This window comes from Varroa destructor, unplaced genomic scaffold, assembly GCF_002443255.2.
Source record: "Varroa destructor unplaced genomic scaffold, Vdes_3.0 BEIS01000001.1, whole genome shotgun sequence".
Lineage (NCBI taxonomy): Eukaryota > Metazoa > Arthropoda > Arachnida > Mesostigmata > Varroidae > Varroa > Varroa destructor.
In genome coordinates, this window is record NW_019211454.1 from 76,723,710 (window position 1) to 76,742,381 (window position 18,672).

The 18,672-nt window shown below is 36.6% G+C and overlaps 2 protein-coding genes across 21 annotated transcripts in view; one reads left to right on the plus strand and one right to left on the minus strand.

Annotated features, from left to right (window-relative positions):
• LOC111246511 (uncharacterized) overlaps positions 1-18,672 on the minus strand; it is a 31,359-nt gene that overhangs the window by 8,664 nt on the left and 4,023 nt on the right. For 3 of the 13 annotated variants that reach the window (XM_086989327.1, XM_086989289.1, XM_086989246.1), the window contains exons 3-4: positions 14,784-14,799; positions 14,419-14,611 (exon numbers count right to left, since the gene is read on the minus strand). The exons of 5 other annotated variants lie outside the window; for them this stretch is intronic. In XM_086989327.1, the coding sequence (XP_086845453.1) occupies positions 14,477-14,611; positions 14,784-14,799 (151 nt within the window). In that variant the 3' untranslated portion in view covers positions 14,419-14,476. Of the gene's footprint in view, positions 1-413; positions 610-14,418; positions 14,612-14,783; positions 14,800-18,672 lie in introns of those variants that run through there. 5 more of the 13 variants (XM_086989124.1, XM_086989097.1, XM_086989209.1 and 2 more) reach the window with 4 other exon arrangements.
• Positions 1-18,672, plus strand: part of LOC111248264 (uncharacterized) — a 51,617-nt gene that overhangs the window by 910 nt on the left and 32,035 nt on the right. For all 8 annotated transcript variants that reach the window (XR_015327493.1, XM_086988432.1, XM_086988476.1 and 5 more), the window contains exons 2-8: positions 6,181-6,351; positions 8,217-8,315; positions 8,484-8,528; positions 12,328-12,363; positions 15,716-15,847; positions 16,514-16,594; positions 18,572-18,598. Coding sequence is in view for 7 of the 8 variants with exons in the window: in XM_086988432.1 (XP_086844558.1) it covers positions 6,181-6,351; positions 8,217-8,315; positions 8,484-8,528; positions 12,328-12,363; positions 15,716-15,847; positions 16,514-16,594; positions 18,572-18,598 (591 nt within the window). In the remaining variant the exon portion in view is untranslated. The remainder of the gene's footprint in view (positions 1-6,180; positions 6,352-8,216; positions 8,316-8,483; positions 8,529-12,327; positions 12,364-15,715; positions 15,848-16,513; positions 16,595-18,571; positions 18,599-18,672) is intronic.

Sequence of the window (18,672 nt, forward strand, 5' to 3'; positions counted from 1 at the left end):
TTAGCACTATATATATATATATATATATATATATATATATATATATATATATATATATATATATATATATAGTGCTAAACACACATTTAAAAATATTTCAACTATATTGCTATAACGCACTATCGAGATTAAACAGTGTTTTATCGAAATTTTGACAATAAATGTGTTGATTCAATTACCTTCTACGACCTTTACTCATATTTCAATAAATTTGTTTAGTCCGCCTTGTTAGAAATGTTTAGATCTGGTGGTAAAGAAGTTCTCTAACAAGTTTCTAAGATACTCCTTGTTGCTTCCTACTGCTATTACACAACTTATGGAGCACCCAGGCTCCAGAATTTAATCCAACCCCGGCAATTAAAAACAGTTTACAATAGTCACATGACTATATTTCGCCATTACGGATATCTTACCAGTCGTTTGTTAGTTATCTTCTTTCAATGGCATCTTTAGACGGTCCTCTGTATATTGACATAGCTGACTCGAATAAAGTGCGTCCTCGAAGTCCAAGCTGCCGACTGTAAACTTAGCAACCCACCTTTGACCAGTCCTCTTGGGCATCGAGCACAGACGGTAGACTGTGCAATTTTAATTTTTAACGCAATGAGGCTTATGGAATTAAGAAAAAGAAACCCTTATCAGGTGCTACAAGGAAACGAGCAAACCGTGCATATGTGTCTTAACTGCTATTTTCTTGAAAATCATTATGATTCCGCAGAGCAGCTTGATGCGTCGCAACGTAAACAATGGTTGTAGTCGTGAAATTCTAATTACACAGGTAATTAGAATTTCTGAGCCACAATCCGTTTTACATAACGGAGCCATTAATATGCGGGAGGTAAACTGTAGATTGGTTGTCCAGCAAATTTATCATTCTGTTTGTGAATGAAATGGTTTCTTATGTTTCGTTATTAATACCAACAGCTATTCATTGCGTGGATGGTCTATATAAAAAGGGTGATGGGGAGCTGTAAAATTTTCATATCCATCAAACAAGGCTAGTTTTTTGCAGATCCAGTACACAAGAACAGGACGATTATGTGAATTTCAGCCAAAGCTTTTTACATTTTAAGGACGAATTACAGCAACACTTACTGAATTGCTAACGTTTTTCAAAAAAGCCATGGTAGCTCAATATCAATCACACAAATATGCAGATGGTATCGAAAGTAAAATTTTTACAATGCTCAACATTAATTTGCAAAATGAGACATCAAGTTAATAACGGTAGCTGGACAAAGTATCAAGCCAATTTTCATTAATTGTTAACACTTAGGCAAAATATACTAAGGAATAGCTTCGAATATTTTATTTATGATATAAAAACTCTCAGGCAAGCTAGCTTAAAGTCTTATAGATCACATTCGCTAAATCACGGACTAGACCCAAAATGGTAAACTTCTGAGAAAGCGCAAAATATTTTTTTAATCTTGGGCGACATTAGATGCAAGTGTATATGTACACCAATGTCGTATGGCCAGGTCATGCAGAGAAAAAAAGCGAGTCAGGCAGTTTATAAATAGACGGATCAAGAAATGCCGGCAAGAATTGCACAACGTAGTCAGATTATAGAGGTCAAAAACAGGACCATACGCTTTATGAATTGTGTTATGTGACGAAACCAGGCGAAGTCATTCGAGCGCTATGAATAGATTGATAGTCAAATAGACAGCATGTATTTATCCGAATAACATAGTTAATGTGAACAGATTTTGTAGATAGCTGTAACAAACGAGCATTTATTATTATTATTACATTGTTATTGGAGTTATTGTCTGTTTGAAAAAAATAGTGGATGATTCACGAGTTCTCCTTGCTTCTTATGATAAATACTTGCTTCCCATGACAAATACTGAAACCATCTGCTACAGAGCCTACGTTTCCAAGACTAATTGGCTGTTACCCTAGAATGATACTCATCAGCTCCTGAGTTACTTAACCTCAACCTGTGGTACTGAAGGCAGTAAATAAGCTTACATGAATATGTGTTCTTTCAGCAAAAGGGTACCCCATCTCGTAAGAACATTTTCATAAATAATATTTCGCATTGTAAACGTTGCTTCGTAAGCACCTTTTCCTAATCTGGCTACGTTATAGATTTTGATTCTTATAACAAAGTGCTGTTCAGCTATACAGGATCGAATTTCGGGTGATCCAAATTGTAGCTTGTCCAAACAGGAAGCGTAACAGTGAGCACGCCGTTCTACAAAACAATTTTTTCTTAATCACTTCGCATGTATTTCTTGATTTAGATCTCAGAAACATAGAATACGGTGCGACTGCGTTTCGGCTTATAGAAATAAAAGCAAATTTGGCGAAACTCTGACTATTTTTAAAAATAGTTATATTTTACGTTATTACTAGAACTCTATCAAGACATCAAAAATGATGTTCATTTATGAACAAAGACATATCCAAGGTGTTGCTTTTTTTTAATAAATAATTGAAATGACCGAACGATTTTCTAGAGTTTGGCGGGCGTACCGAAAAAATTTTCGTGTCATTTCGTGCTTTAGCACCATAATCTGATGATTGTGGAAGAGAAGCATAGGAAAATCAAATGGTTGGGTTTACACACACACACACAACTGATAACAAGTATTCAATACCAACCGCCTGTATTCGAAAAGGATTTAGCAGCAATAATAGAATTTGGCTTCGCGAGACCGACGAGGCTAGCGCCAGGCATAGCCAGAGATAAGTCTTGTTGTAAGCTATTCCTGAGGTCTCGACCCATTTTTCCTTTGAAGATTATATTCATCTATCAATATACATACTATTCGCTTTACAGGTTCATCTTGAACACGTTGTGGAAGAACTAATTATTTTCTTTGACAGGGAGCCATATTATGGTTACATTCAAGCATCATGTGTACCTCGTATGTGTGAGATACATGATCACATATCTTCTAATAGAATAATTAGGATTAGGTTAAATATAGCGTGTGTTGTCCGCTCCTATAGTATGTGTCCTAATTCATACCACTTCTAGTAACATTTTACTGCTACTAGCTTCATCGGGTTGTCAAGTAAGCATTGCACCATTTCTATATGCTGCAGAGGGTTAAGTGGCTGATCATTTATCAAAAACCTTCAAACATATCTCTATAGTGAAGCCTGTGGAAAATATTTTCGAACGCGAAAGGGACGCCACTCAATGCCATTGTCGCCTGTCGAGGCATCGTACTCGTACTATGTCTGGGCTAAATACATTCGACTTACAAATACCATCGCAAAATTAAAAGCATTACTACTGTCAACAAACTTGGACTGAAAAAGAAACTGCAGTATTCTGAATCAAATGTTTTATCGCTTAGGTGTGAATAAAATAAAACAAGGGAAGTTTGCTAATCGACAAACAAGTTATATGAGTATCTGCAGAGTCGTAATTGCAAAAAAAGAGGCATGCGCCCATTATAGCAGACTCAGCTCCAATATAGTAAACGTCTGTTTTCACACAATCTAATCAAGACTTGCTAAAAGTGGCTTAGGGAGCAAACGTTCAAATTATATTGAAGGGTGATGTGGCTTGGTGGTAGCTGAGTTTGGGCGTCAACTAATGTATTCTGATAAGCACAAAAATCAAGTATATTAAGGCTTCTCGATCGAGTTGATGAAATATATCCGTATCTTTTGTAGTCCGTAATAATATTCAAATGACAGGTTATCCGTAAATAATACAGCCGCAAGGCAATATTGCTTAATTGCTGAACAATTGCTTAATTCACGAACCGCCGTAGAAGCAGTAAATCATGGATTAAGGCAGCAGTCGACCTTGAGATAATGTTGAAGTGCCACAAGAATTCACGTGCCCTAAAATATTTTTATTTAATAAAGACGTATGCCGATATTAGCAAAATCGTCACAGAGAAATATGCACGTTCAATATCACAGGTGATAGTGACCATCCGATTCGGAAATCCGTTTTCTCCACACTTTTACCACCAGACTGGTACTGGTGACAATTGTGCTTAGCTAAGACATCCCATATTCCAAAAGGCCGTGTGCATGTCTTCCTTAGCATCCCGTATCGTGTTAGACACGGCCCATCCTGAAAGATATGCTGCTTACTTAGGACATTTGTGTAGGTCCCTGTATGTAAGGGTTTCCTTAGAAAAAACCCGCATAAAGTCGTATGCCACTATCTCTTCGCGCGAGAGCGTTATCTCTCTGGAGGAATCGACGAAGTCTGCGTGCTGGAGTTTTAAGTCTGGTATCGCCATTAGGCACTCAATCGGTTGGCCCCGAAACGAAGTGTATCAATGCGCGAGTTAAAACCTAGACCTATGTTATCCAGTAAGTCACCGCGGGGAGTCTATCAGCTGTCTCTTCTCTAGTATCTGTAAGCGCCTAGACAGGACATCCGAACCCGCACCGCCCTTTAACGGGGTTTACTTGATCGATTCCAGTTTTTGGTATCGTCTAGAGAGTACTCAACGGATCGTCTAGCTGATAATTAAATGATAGGGAGCATTCGAACGAAGTAGTCAACGTCGATTTCATTGATATTAAGTGGAAACAGACAAGCTGGTCTACAGAACAAGCGGCTTGAAGGTAAGGGCAACGGTAGAATTACAAGGTTCCCCTTAGTTCATATTTACGTGGCGTCAGTACTCTTGCAGTATTTGGCCAACTGATCAAATCTTTGGTCCACGATGAATCCGTCTCCGCACTAGCGGAACAAAATGAAACTGTGACGGTGAAACAGATTAATGTCACAGATATATTCACATTTTGCAGAGGAAAACACAGGACACCATATTCTTGGTTCTTGGAAATATAAAGTTATTTAAAGTTATTTAAATAAAGAAACATCTTTCAGCGGAAATCCACCTACAAAAGAGCAGTTTTTTTTTTAAAGACTTGATGACAACACGTTTAGGGTAATCCTCAACTCGATGCCATATTAAAGTCTATTCTGCATGCTTCTCTCATTGAATTCTGGATGATATTACACAAACTGCGGTGACCGCTAGCGGTTTCCGCTGGGTTGTCCCCGAATGTGGCCACATCTGAAAAGCTACATGCGATTATTGGCAGTGTAGAATTGTTTTTGACGCTTGAGCTAAGGTGTCCAAGGCATAATGGCGGAAGAAAGCGGATGGTGTGAGTACGCAAGCATTGGACTTGAATTTTTCATGCACATTTATTTGCTCTTACGTTTATCGGGGTACCTCCACTTCAAATAGTTCGCCCGACCCAGGAATATAAAACAGATTCGAATATGCGGTGATATCAATGCTAGATATTCGCTTATTTCAATTACAGTGGAAAGCACAAGGCGTATTAGTAAACAATCTGCTAAAAATATTAAAGGACTTCTTAGAGGTATTCTGTCTAATATGGATACCAACCCGATAGGCCACTACACAGTGGCAAGGCTAATGCCGCTTATTTTCAACGCAACGGGATAATAATAATATGGTAATAATGAAATAACGTCCATGCAACCCAATCTTGACACCCCAGCATTAATAATAATGATCTGATGATGAATAATAATGATTAATAGTAATGATAATAATGATGACAGTGGCGAACATGATTAAGACGCATCTTATTAAATTCATTGCTATGATAAACATAAACGTGTATTCCGGCAACCGCTAGTTCGAATCTCAGCTTTGACAAATGGTGACAACGAATTATTAAAATAAAATTGACTAAGAATGGTAATGACTACAAGTACTGCTAATATGGTTGCTTTGTCGCCTCCTAGGTATATTAGAAAAATCCTCAATAACTTCAGAACATAGTCAAACAAGAGGATTGAGTTAGTTTAAAAGATTTAATATTAAAAATAATAAAAATTATCAATTTCCTCAATCGCCGAGAAATAAAATTAGATAAGATTTTATTTTTGTTTCTTTGTGTTTATTTCATTGACCCTTAACCAACTCTATTGATGTGGATTTATTTTTGAAGAATCTAGGTTTTCAAGAATACTTGTAACTGGTGGAATGAAAAGATACAGTTAGCAAAATTTAATGTTAACTTCTTTGCTTCAATTATACATTTGATTTTAATTAGGTAAGTATTTTAAACTTCATACATATTCAAATGACAAACTGTATGGTAAACATTTAAATAATAACCGGTGAACTTTATATTATACCCTTATTCTTTTCTTTTTATTATTTACTAATATATTGCTATATTTACTGCGAAATATTATTTTAGGGTGCAATTGGTATGGACGGTCCTAAAGGGGAGGCAGGCCAAAAAGGAGAAAAAGGCGATGGAGCAGGGTTTAGTTTCACGGGCGGACAAGGAAACGCCCTGAGTAGCTCTAGCAATGCACTTCCACCAGGTGTTGGTTCCATCACTCCCCAAGATATCATCATGATCAAGGTAATACATACACCAAATTAGGCAAATCGTCAGAATATATGATATAAGCTGAGTAAAATCAAGAGAAACCCTTGTATTGTTTTTGAGATATTGGTTCAGGGGCACACGTACCCTGTACTAAATTGTGCAGGGTAATAAGTTAAAAAAAAAAAAGAGGTGTGCCAACACCTACAGTTCAGACGTTTACCTTGTTCCGAAGAACTATAGCACCCCCAGCAAGTATTGTTACATTGTGTACGCTGTCTAAGAGACGTCTTCATACGGGTTGGAATTTTTTTGTTTTCAGGTTGTTCACATCCGGTCCTAAACCTTTAAAAGCCTTACACGTTGCGCCTTTCTTGATAGGTTTACAATTACAATCCTGTCTAAAAGTCATCCAGCATGGTCTTCCGTTTATGTTCAGAATTTTAAGTCATTTGCCCACCGGCTGTTGTCGCCGACCGGCTGTTGTAATCGGGTCAACGACTAATTAAAAATTTCAAAGCCAAGCTTTCGAGTCTCTTGCCATAATTGCAACCTATATAGTTTTTAAATATAATGTGTGGATGACATAAGAAACAGATCCCGAGCGCCCGATTCTGGTCAGTATTATTAGATTTCTCGCCATGCGAAAATTTCGCTCTTTCATGACAGGAGGTTATTACTGCCTCAAACACAACTCAATTTCAGTCAGTCGACAATGTGGAAATTACCAAGCTTCAGTTCAAGACCAGGTCATGTTTTGTAGACTTTTTGCGATAACTGATTCCAGGTTATCCCTTCTACGACAGATCTCAACTGCTGTTTCAGCATTGCTTCACTGTAAGGGGCTCAATAATAGTAACTTGGGGGGGACCAAGCAGAAAAAGAATTTGTCATGTTCATCACCTTTCCTATTCATCAAACCTTCACTGAAAGTTCACAATGTGTCGGGGTTCGTCCCTAGAGTATTTCTGTGTCTCTTCAGGTAGTAGGGAAACACGATATCGCACTACCATAAGCAAACGGTAAGAAGCGTCTACAATAGTTATGCTAGCGAATACTGACTCTTCATGTTCCCAAATCATAGCGAGAAAATATTTATATATTTTGCATAAAAATGTTATCCGAGTAAAATTTTTACAAACATCTTCGAATGACATAAATCATTTTGATCATGTTGGGCATCAACAATGTGGCGTATAAATGTATCGACGTGAGTGTAGAGGACAGGATAAACGCTTTAAAAAACACATAGAGCACCTATCTTCAGTAACTGAAGAGCTTCAATTTTTATGAGAGATGAGATTTCTCTACATTAATACCTTGGATCCCATCACACATAGTATGGAAACGATTATTCAAAAACCTTACGTGTAGAATTCAAAAGTTGCTCAGTGCTTCGTCACAGAATCATTTAGGAGTACTGGTTTATCGAATAAGTTACAATTTTCCAGTAGATGAACAATCAGTTTTTTTTCAAAAGAGCGTACACAAATTTAATGAATGTATGCTATGATGAGTGTATGTACAGATTTAATTGTTCTTGCAACTCCACAGGTACTCCAATCAAGCAGTCCAGCGTTTAACTTTTCGAATTAAATCTGTAAATAGCATATTTATATTCATAATGCCGATTTATATTGACAAGCAGTAGCAAAACAGGTGTTGTACTGAGAAGTCACACCGACTAAAAAATTTATTTTTTTGGGAAAAAATATTAATGATAATTTTTTTCCGAAAAAATATGTAGTGCAAAAAGGGACTGTACAATATTTTTAAGGCGAAAATTTAAGAAGTTAACAAGGCTAGAGTTATCGATTCCCTCGCGAGGGCGTGTTACTTCGAGATTAGTGGATAATTTAGAGCTCATTGCTTCCAATCGATACTTATCGTTATTATTGCAGGGTTCACAAGGAGAAACTGGGCCGCCAGGACCGCCCGGTCCACCGGGACCTCCAGGACTACCTGGATTCGACGGAGGCACCGGACCACCTGGACCTACTGTACGTAAATTGGAAAAAGAGATGCAACTATATGTTTTTTCCAGTTATTAAACCTTGATTAATATACATTGTGGTACGTACGACCTATCTGAGGCAGGTTTTAAGATCCCACAAAACAGAATGCTTGCCCAATGAGTCCTGACTTCCCATAATTTTTTCTATTCCTAGGGACCGCCAGGAGAGCCAGGACCACCTGGACCATCTGGAGACCGAGTAAGTATACTGAGTACTTTATTTTACCTAACTAGTTGTGTTAGCCTAATTCACAGTTTATTAGGAAGCTTACACCAGGCGTTGTTTTACGGAGTCTTTAATTATATCCGTTTAAAGTTATTATATAATTTTAAAGGTTACGCGAGTTTATGCTACCATACCTAATATATTATATTAATATATATACCTAATATTCCCCGCGTGGCAGGCGAGTATTCTATTTTACACATTTTAACACATTACTTAGGGCTATATTTGCAAAATATTGGGCCTCCCTAACACTAAAGAATAGTTACTTTCGGTTCCAATAAACAACCGTAGATCTGCACGATATATTGCAATACTTATATATTTATCTTCTATAATTAATTTCGATAATTCTAATATACACGTTCATAAACGAACTGCACAGTCTACTGCATACGCAATTACCTACTTAAGTTCAAAATCTACAAGAAGTTTTCGATTCAGTCGTTCGAGGCACGGGCTACCGATATTGTGAATCATTCTTTGGCTTGGAACCTAGCTTCCTGTGTATATGGATAGAGTCATTTCAAATGTATGATATTACTCCCTTTATGACAAAAACACCGTTCGTTTTATATTATATAATTGACTTATACAAACATGTAATATCTGTGGGAACTATTTATGCCAAACCGGCAAATAACCAACATCCTCTATACAAACTGCAGAAAAATTTTTTTCAGGCAGCTCTTAGAGAAAACTCTTCTCATCCCATTTCCGTGCTCGAATCTCAAAACACAAAAAAAAACACCTTGAGTAGAAAACCATTCAGAATCGTTTTTTGTAATTTTAACAAAGGGTATGACCATTGCTGAAAAACCACCCTTCCCGATTTTGGTTTTGTCGTCCTCAATAATCAATGATACCAACAAAAACAGCATTCTGGAAGTAGAATCTGCGGTCAGCAAAGCTATAATGCATTTTCCAGAGTCACGTTAAATCCTTTATCCCTACGTTATATTCGTAACTTGATCTCGAAGAACAGAAAATTAGAAACAAACTTCAATTTGAATGCAGTAGATATTGAGGGTACATAACCAAGGAAGAGATGATATAATAGATAATATATACTTGCTGAGAGCCAGGAAGTTGAAGGGGAAGTTTGCCAGATGCAATTGTAAAGCATCATTAGGCTGCGTTCAAGCCCCTGGTACAACTCTATTACCTTATAGTAGTGTTAAATAAAAATCTAGGCTGGTTTGAATGAAGCTTAAAAGCAGGCACAACATTGATAGGCAACCATTTCGAAGGCCAAGTTTTACCGTTAATTTCGTCCGCTGATGGAGTTTGGATGGAGATGCATCATTCCACTTTATCTACGTATACATAAAGCATTAAATTGGCGGCCCACTGAAAAGCTCTTGGTACAACTTTACTGTTTTTTTTTCAAAACTAAAACGCAAATACCAATTCTGGGTACGTTACCAAAACAAAACAAGAAAGTTAAAAAGACACACTTACTATCTAAAATAAACAACGCACTGGACAGCTTAACTGCAATCTTGCATACAAGTGTTTCCAATGCGTTTTGAAAAGAAAAATTATCAAAAAAATATAATTTATTGCGCCCGCAGAACTATTTATAAACAATTGTATTTGCATAGTTCCTTTGCAACACGCCCCTAGCATCTAAGAGAATGATGGACAGTAGTGAACCCAGTGACTCTTCTGTTTGGCAATATTTCCGCATACAGTGAGAAACTATTAAAACATAACCATCAGCTACAGGACGTACTAACGTGACTGCATAGAGCTGTCCTAGTACTGAACGTAACAGAATGTTATTTTGGAACCACCAGCTACACGTCTTGAACAGTTAAGTCTTTAAAATTTCATACTTAGTGCGATGCTCTGCTTTTCGGTCACTTAAATAGCTAACGATAATACGTTGGACGTATGAAGATATCCTCTTTCTTTCCGATATGTACATAATCACTAATTGAGTTAAAGACATTTGTAACGCCCAGAAGAACGGCCAAACAGAGATTCTTGGTTTTTGGCGTCTTCTTTCATTTCCTTTAGTCGAAACCCAATACTCATTACTAGTGAAGTAAGTCGACCATTTTTTCTAAAATCCGAAGTAGTTTTCTAGAAGCAACCCTTTGTTTTCTATTTTGCTGGTTACTTACATCACGGTAAGGGTTGATCCCAGTCGTCCAATTAGCTTTGGTATGGATGCCAACTTAGCCTCTTTCTATTTTTTCGGGAACTGATTTAGTCACAGAATTCTAGATATGTTTAGCCTGCGAATAACGCTACCCATCATAGTGGACAAATGCACGACCCTCAGCTCACACTGGCTGACTTTGCATATGGTCCGGTTTCCGCTATAAATGGTCGCTTTCATTTGACCCCTGCACTTTTTGCAAGAGTTGTGAAGCCGGCAGCGAGGTTGCACTTATAAACCCAATGTGATACCAATTGTGGTGACGACGCACTATTAGCGGTACCAATTTTTATTTATCCGCACGACACATCGTTCTAGCATTATACATAATAGTAGTAAGCCTTATAAAGTTTATAAATTCAGCCGTCACCTGGATCATGACGCCCTTGCGAGCCGCGCATGAAATAACAAAACCCATAATCGCAAGCCTGGTTATAATGATTGCGTTTGTTAAGCACCTCTTTTCCGTCGGTCATTGTGTAGGCTAGAAGAAACTGCAATTCAAATTGTTTCGAGTTCTACAACTTTAGTCAGAAGAACGGGGATTAATTTTTGGTATGTTCTATTCTTTCAAAGAATATCCAAATAATAGTTTTAAATACGAACCAAATACCATTAAGACATGGCTATGAAGGAGAACCAAGTGTTAAGTGTCATTGACGGAGTTGTAGCCCCTGCTTTTCCATCAAACTGGACAGTCTAGCTTTGTACATTCTGCTCTCTTTCCTTATTAATCCTGCAAGTCGTGCCTTTTTTATTCTGTATTTCTCTAAAAATCTTTTCTCACAAAAATCTTCCTCATTTTTCATAGCTTCCTAAATCCGCATATAAACTGTGCCACTTATCGTGGTTCCGCGGTAATTGTTTTCCTCGCTTTGTCATTGATTTTACTGTTTAGAGCTGGGTGTAAAACCGCACAAATGGCTAATTTATATATAGGGATCATACTCCTACGTAGATGAAATCCTAAGTAGATGAAATTGAGAAAATGAAGGCGATCAGTGGCGTGAGTACAAAACAACTCGGGTTACGCTATATCTGATTCTTGTCTTTTTTAAAAAACGAAAGGTTTGCGTTTTGGTGCCTTTTCGTAAATTTAATCTTTTTCTCTTTTTTTTAAAAGTCATTTAATACGTGCTAGAAGATTAAACGATCATGCGCGGTGTTCGGTAAACATATATTTGATAAATGTCTACAAAGGTCTTCACTAATCTTGAGAGTAAGAGTATAGATTAGTCAGTGCGAAATGCACATATATAAAAGAATTTTCAAGTACAAAGATACCCTGCTAACGCTTTTTAAATATTAGCCATCTTGAATTAATAATAATAATACAATAATAATTATATTGGAAAATTTGGTAGCTCGAAAATACACAGATTCATATATGCCCTGTAACATATATATATATATATATATATATAAAAGGCCCCGTGCGTTTGTTTTCGCTTCTTTCTGGACCAACCTACTAGATCTATGCATTTACGCTCAAATATTCACTCAATGAGTATTTTAATCAAACGTTGTAAATCTCCACCATTAAAATTAATGGTAGCGATTTCACAAATACATCTAGATATCACATTCACTTGAGTTAATTTTCAGGGCCCTCTTGGAGACACGGGACTGCCTGGACCCAAAGTGAGTAAAAATGAAAATCAATACATTCATGATTAGCTATGATCGGATTTTTTTAAATATATTCAGTATTAGAAGGGTGAGCTTATAAATAAATTGATACTATCGCCATTAATATTGCTAGATCAATTAGAAAATAGTTTTAGAAGAAAGCTTGAAACTCTGCAGTATAAATATATTACTATCTATGTGTTTATGTTAGCTCAAGTCTGTTATTATAATGATGTTTAACGCTTATAACAGCTACTCTGTGTTCTGCTAGCTAAACAGTGGTATCGAAACTCGCATGTAGCTATACAATACGCGGGTACTGTGTAGAGATTGTTGTGCCTTTTTCCTGCTCTAGCTAACATACGGTGTAAGGACCTGTGACGGAAAATCTTTTTGCGCCCTTGTCTCTTTCCCAGACAACATATTTGGTTGACAGAGATACCCGTTAATATATATAATAATAATGGAAATAGTAGATTCGATTGGTAAATGTTTATACTCATAACATTATATAATATTGTAATAAGGATAACGGTAGATAAAATTGTTTAACAACAGTTCTGCTAGACTTTGTGATCCGTTTCAGATTTGAACAGATTTGAAGAATTAATTAAAACCTGTTTGTTAAGAGATTTCGTCCAAATGCTTGTGCGGCATTTGTTTGTCATCTGATTCAAAATATATTGGCTTTCCACCAAAGTCTTCTGTTTGTTCACTATTTTTTCATATTATGTCATACTGCAATTTCTTGGGCAACACACTTTTTAATCTTACAAAAGAATACTTTTCACACTATATCTGGAATACCTTGAATATCCTCAGTTAATCTCCGAACTGCGAAATTAAATTTACAAGATGGGAGTTCCTGACCTACCCTTCTAGGTCTAGAGCTAACCAAGTACTACCATGCCCTGATTAAATATATCAACTACGAAGTTGTTATCAGTTATTATCAGTTACTCCTTATATAGAATTCTCTTTCTTTCTTAAAATATTTTCGTAAGAAGTATGACATAGATGTGGCCAACAATCTCTATCTGGTTACCTAACAATGTGTCTGTTTTGCCTTTTTCTATTGTCGAAGCCAAGAATACGTTGCAATAAATGTATATGAAATCTACGGGTGCACTATACATATAGTTGTATACGCAGCGCCCAAGTGTATTCATGAACGCACGTAAAAGTTAGATGAAGCTGTTTTCCAATCTTAAATTGTATCCGACTACAAGCATATGTTAAGATACAGTTTATTACCTTGGTGAGTGCAAGTTACTGGTTGCTATGTACTGTCCTCCAGCAGGTATGTTTCTGCGCTCGATACAGAGGGCAAACCTTTGGGAAAACCTATTTTAAGCACTGTCGTGAAGCATCGTGACGTCATATTCTTTGTGGGAGATCTTGCAGAGACTCATCGAAAACCTCCGCCAAGGTTTCGAAGCCAAAGGCATAATTATATATTTGCTTTTAGGGCTAACATCTTTAGCTATACATGTGGCTTCATAAGTAGTTTTTCAATAACGAATGTACTTTTTGTGTGTGTGATAATGACGTTCATACGAGAGACATGCTCAAAAAAAAATTATGGAAGCATGTATTGCTGTACAACACATATTTAAAAAGCGATTGTCAAAAATGTACGGTCAAAAGGACTCTTGTATACAAACAAATCAGAATATTTAACAAATGTCTTGGTATACCTAGTAATGCTTTCTAAAATGAAGCAACAAGCTCTGGCATTGACCTAAATTGGGTAACTAAATAATTTATTTCCCTGGTTTGTGTAGACGTGAAATATTTTATAAGTCTTTTCAACTACTGGCATTGTTGGTATTTTTTTATACAAAGACTAGTCATTGTGGGAATATGTTTATCCAGGCTAACTGTAAATGTCAGTCTTTTGACATAATAGAGTAAACGCGGAATGCCACTGAAAGTTCCGCCACTTTCCCTATAAATAAAACCACAAAGCTCTTTTAGCTCTTATGATGCGACTTAGCAGGGTTGCTGCTCGTTCCCAAAGAAAAATACACAAATTTAGAACTGAAGTATATTGAAAAGTATGCCTACCATTATAGACGAGAAGGCCTCAAGGCGAAAGTAGTAATGATGGTCTATGGCTTATATGTTATTTGCCATCTTCTTCTGAAGCACCAAAGACGAACGAATGAAGTCGTCGAAAACCTGCTAAGCAGGCCAGTCTATAATCTCTCCTTGCGCACTTGTGTACAATAGACCCAGCCCGTTCTGGATTCGCTTCGTTCTAGCCATTGTAAAGGTATTACAGGAGGAAAACATAAACTAAAGTATTTGAGGTGTGAATTGATGACATGAAGTTTAACAAATTCTAATAAGCGGTTTCTGACTTCCGGAACTCTCGTAGCAAGGGAAAATTATAACATTAGTTTAAAAGTGAAGACTGAAATCCTTGTAACCTTTGCTGCAAGATCCCTGAAAATATCACCGATATCACAAAATAGTTTAAGGTTTTTAGGAAAACGAGGATGATAGCATCTTATGCTTAATACATCCTATTCATTTTTAGAGTGCCCAGTCCTGTTTTATGAAGTAGTAGCAACAGTAGTGGCACACAGGTCATCTAGTACGCGCGAATCTGAACAATTTTTGAATCATCTCTTTTTACCGATCGTTTCGTCCGATCATCGTAAAAATACCTCAGAGTTTTATCGGTCTAGTTTGACTTGTTTACGACATTAAAAGTGAAACACCTCGACTTCCCCGTTTGCATTCATAAAAAAAATGCCGGATGTTAAGGAACCCGACAATGGTTTTATAGCGAACCTGAAATTGCTGAACCTAACGGGGTACCGTGCAGTGGTCTAACTGCATTGTTTCTGCTCTGATGTGGTTATAATAAATTTGTCTGCTAACCGGAACGATACGTAGATAGGCCCATATCACTACCTTGATAAAGATTTAAGCAATAAAAAAAGCAATGGACATGGTAACTATTTGCTTTGTTAGGTCTCTCCATATGGCTCATTTTAAGGCTTTTACTCTAACAGGTCCTTCAAGCAAGGCTAGATAGTAGTACTGAGGGTAATCGAAAAAGGGACAACTATAAAAAACCTTTTTTGATGTTGTTGTTTACTTGTGTGACGTTGTTGTAGCATTTAATCGCTTCACAAACGTAAAGTTATCAAAACTAGGTAACCTAGGTAACTAGGTAACTAGGATAATAAATCGATTTATGTGACTACGAAGCTTAATAATACAAATGCAAGAGTGATAGCTGACGTTGTATCAATAGCACGTATCTAAACCATTTCAGGTACACACCCAAAATATGAAGTGGCATTTATGGACTATCAATAATAGCAGCATTTAAAATAATTATGCTTTTCAGGGAGACAAAGGTGATAAGGGTGATAGAGGACTGACGACAACGCTAGACGGGAACACTTTTCCGACAGGATTTATCGAAGGTCCCGCCGGACCGCCGGGACCGCCGGGTCCTGCTGGTCCCCCGGGGCGGAAGGTATATTTATATTTTATACATAATGGGCTGAAAATTCCAATGCGATTCGTTATAATTAGTATTGCCTTATTCCTTAAGGCTTGTGCGTTCTTAAATCAAACACCTGCTCAATTGCGATTGTACAATAATAATGATAGTTATTATAATAATTCAGTTTATTCGTATATTTTCATGTATAAGACCACTGTGTTTTTTTGTTTTTTTTTTGAAATTGGTATGACATACATGCCTAACGGTAAATAAAACGGTGTCGTGTTCAAAAGAAAATCCAATATTTTCTGTAAATAATAGGGTTCATTACCATTGAGATATTGTAATACAGCATGCCGGTATTAGTGTAATAACCGTTTTACCCCTCAGTCGACATTTTTTAGTCTGTGCATTTTTATGCAGGTTCGCGGCTCCTAGAAAATGTAAAGCAATCTAATTTGACAAACAACGAAGCTTTTAATCAGTTTTAATTCGCGTGACGACATTATGTTTCGTTCAACTAATACCTTTCCCGATATTTCTCGACCATGAAGTGTCTTTGCCAAATTTGAAAAAAATCGATGTGACCGAATATGATGCATCCATCTTATTCACTTTCAATACGCTAGGCATTGCATTAAGCTACCCTTTATAAAATAATGAGTTTCAGCGTAGTCAACTTTTTCCGTATTTTAGGGTGATCAAGGTGTGCAAGGTCCACCTGGTTTTGACGGGCTCAAAGGCGACAAAGGTGAACGAGGCATGCGAGGAAAAAGAGTGAGTGTAGGCATACACAATGCACGTACAACATATGTGTTCTATGTGAAATGTTGTCAAATCTTTGCTTGCAAAAGATTATAGAAACTGCAATTATTATTATTAGCGATTAGTCCAATAAATTCCTGGGCTAATTGCTAATTGAAACAAGCACCACTTATTTTTATAAACATACAAAAAATTAGAGCAGACAAAAGTTAGCTCTAAGAGGACAAGCCTTTCACTTCTGGTATCAGTATATAGAGCGTCGACATTTTGAGCTTAAGTCTACCTTTTGTCTTCGCATCATCAAAAATAACTTTTGTAGCACTTGAATGTTAACGAATTACTGTGATATGCAATGATATCATAATTTTATTTAATTGTAGAAGAAAAATAAAACCTTTAGCGTTAATAATCTTTAATAATAACGTGCTTTGAATGTATTACGTAGCACATTCATTTAAATCTGCCCTAATTGTTTCACTTGTTCACTTTGCCTTTTGGGCTTCAGTATCTTTTTCGTGCCTTGATTTACAAGATTATCCATGGTATCTCTATGGCTCATCAGTATGTAAGCATACAGTTCAAAATACATTTTAGTTTTTTTGCCTTGATTTCTGATCCTTTTGATTTCTTTCCGTTTTGTTGTCTTGCAATAATCTTTCTACCTTTTCCCTTTTATTTCTGACCTTACTTTGGACAGTTTTCTTGTATTTCAATTTACAAGTATGGTAGTAAAGATTCCTTAAATTTTTAGGCTGGTAATTGCCTTTCTAATGATCTTACATTTTGTTCGCTTATAGAAACACCTTAGGTCTAGTCGGAGATTTTAACAGTGTACACGCTAACCCGGATGTTAATAGTAGCAAATTTACCAATACATACAATATACCTAAGACAACCTATAATAATAGCCATTCTTATTAACCAAAAAGTACTACGTCGCAAAAATTAATAGTTCGAGCGTAATCAAAGAAACGAACAGGAGAAAAATGACGATAGTTCTACCCTAGAGAAAACGATTGTGCTAAATAGGCCGCTTAAATAAGAAAAACACCAACAGATTGAGACAGTAATTGAGTTTGAAATCAGCACGCTGATCATCATTATACAGCAGATATTAGGCACCTCTCATATGACGGAGTAGAGAGTAGATGTACTGATGATGATTCTGAACGAAAAGTTATATGACAAAAAAAAATTGAGTAATTTGACTATTCGGACTCGTAAGCTACCTCAATAAAACGTGTGGGGGAATTTTACGAAAACCACTAAATTGTAGATTTACATACTGGTAATAAACTGAAAGGCAGGAGAAAGCTTAATCTAGTTAACTAGGTAACATGCGAATTTGAGTCTGAGGTGATTTCGGGCAACACCCGCATACCAATTTTGCGTAGGAGTTGATTCCAGTAGTTTTCTTTCGGCACTCAGATATGTAGGACTGTGTTATTGAAGGCTACTTCAGTGATGCACATCACACAGTTGTGTGAGTACAGGTATACTAGGAGAAACGATGTAAATACACAGTTGTGTGAGTACAGGTATACTAGGAGAAACGATGTAAATATAAGTTAATTATCTTATATTTAGATCGTTTCTGCTAAACGTTAAATATACACTAAATATACTCCAATATACTCCTATACTACATATAAGTTAATTAAATATCGATCTAAATATAAGATAATTAAATTTTTAATTAATCGTAAATATTGTATAGTATGCGTCATTAGCGGGGCTCGAACTAGCGACCCTTGGCTTCTTCAGCCAGAGGTTCACCCGTCTAAGCCATCATGCCACCTTATTAAAATTCCTTATTAAAAAATAGTACAGATTCTCCGTGTGTTAGAAAAGATCAGGTTAATGCGGAGGAACTGCATGTTGACTTTAACTATTTAGAAAATTCTTCTCCACAAGATCATACTTGAAGATAGACAAACGTTTTCGCTGGCTTAGATTGATAGTGCATCTAATGTCTTTTTTTTATTTCAGGGACCACCCGGGCTCGACGGAATGAAGGTAGCACCCTACGCCCAGAATAAACATGTTCATGCTTGATGTAACATTTGCCTACTACACACGACGTACTTTCT